This window comes from Cariama cristata, unplaced genomic scaffold (assembly GCF_000690535.1).
Source record: "Cariama cristata isolate BGI_N322 unplaced genomic scaffold, ASM69053v1 scaffold32618, whole genome shotgun sequence".
Classification (NCBI taxonomy): Eukaryota; Metazoa; Chordata; class Aves; order Cariamiformes; family Cariamidae; genus Cariama; species Cariama cristata.
This window is the reverse complement of record NW_009631131.1, coordinates 1-1,404: the sequence shown is the minus strand read 5'-3', so window position 1 is coordinate 1,404 and position 1,404 is coordinate 1. Positions and strand designations below refer to the sequence as shown.

Sequence of the window (1,404 nt, the reverse complement as noted above, 5' to 3'; positions counted from 1 at the left end):
AAACCATAATTCGGGCAGAGGCCCCCCGCCCCGCTTTACCTGGAGTCTCTCCGGAAGCCCCTCTCGACTTGGGGACAGTGGGACCTGAAAGGGGACTGTCCCCCAGGCTGCTGCGGGGAGAGGTCAGGTCCATCTCCTCGCCCCAGTCCGAGACGGGCTGGTGGCCTTCCATGGGGGAGAAGGGGCTCGGTGGGGGAGAAGGGGCTCGGGGGGGTGCCAGCCCCCCCATCTGGGGTGGGTGCCACGGCAGTGGGGGCCACGCGCAGTTTGGGAACCGCAGCCTGCCCGGTTCTGGGGGGACGCTGGGCTTTGGGGGACGCACTGCGGGGTGCTTCATCCTCGCTCGACAACCCTGGGCTGCCACTGCCTTCTTTCTCCTCCTCTTCTTCCTCCTCTTCCTCGCTGACATCCTCCCACTGGTCCTCATCTTCCTCAGGGCTCAGGGAGTGGGGAGGCTCCGGGAGGGCCCCACTTGGCACTTCTTCTGCCTGTGGGCAGGGGGTTAGGGGTATCAGAGCGTACAAAGGGCACCGTGGCACAGCCGAACACCCACTGGTTCCCCCCAGGCTCTGCCCCGGCGTTTTACCTTCCGGCTCTCGGCTTCCTCGGTTGATGCCAGCAGCTCCTTCTCCTCCCACCGGTTATCGTGCATGCTGGAAGAGAAAAGAAGATCCCAGTGGCTCGGAGAGCAAAATTCACAGGAAAATGGGGCTCAGAGAGGAGCACCCCCCAGCCCCCAAATCCTCGCTGGGACACGACCCCACCAACCTGTAGGGCTTGGTCCCGGCGCCCTGGCCGCGCCCCCGGCCCTTTCTCCTCCGCTGGGTACGATGCGGGGTGAGGAATTCCCCGAAGGTGGGAGGTTTGGGAGGGGGCCGCTTGTTTTCCTCCCTGCAACTCACTTCCAAACCAGGCGCGGCCGCAGAGCCCTCCTTGAACCTAAGACAGGGCATAGGTGATACTGGGAATGCTACAACACCCCTCAAATCACCCCCCAGTCCCCTATTACGTACATGTTGTCTGATTTCTCGGCATCCCACTCCCGCCGCCACTGCCCGGTGGGTTTGCGGTGCCGTGCCAGGCGTTCCTGATCGATCTGTTCCCGTTCCTTCTTCCAGCGGACGTATTCAGCTCGCTCCCGACCCGTCATGGAAAGTGTCATGTCCAGCGGCCCCCCAGCTTTCGGGCTGGAACGGCGTCCCTGCAACGAGACACAGCTTGAGCCCCGTCCCAGCCACTCAAACCCCACCCAGTGTCCATCCCCAGACACCCAGGACCCCCAAAAAATGAGAGGCCGGGGTGGAGGGACCCACCGGGGTACGTACGGGGCCCTGCCAGGTCTTCTCACGCTCCATTCCTGCCTTGACCTTGTCAAAATCGGCTCCTCCCCAGTTTCGGACATGC

At 63.7% G+C, this 1,404-nt stretch overlaps 1 protein-coding gene across 1 annotated transcript; it reads right to left on the bottom strand.

Moving 5' to 3' along the window:
• Window positions 1-39: 39 nt before the first annotated feature.
• CCDC9 (coiled-coil domain containing 9) lies at window positions 40-1,400 on the bottom strand (the record flags this gene model as incomplete). The annotated part of the gene is made up of 6 exons (XM_009705844.1): window positions 40-229; window positions 282-488; window positions 587-653; window positions 769-939; window positions 1,014-1,205; window positions 1,342-1,400. Coding segments are annotated over 6 exons (886 nt in total), but the record flags the coding sequence as incomplete, so codon positions are not given.
• Window positions 1,401-1,404: the final 4 nt, after the last annotated feature.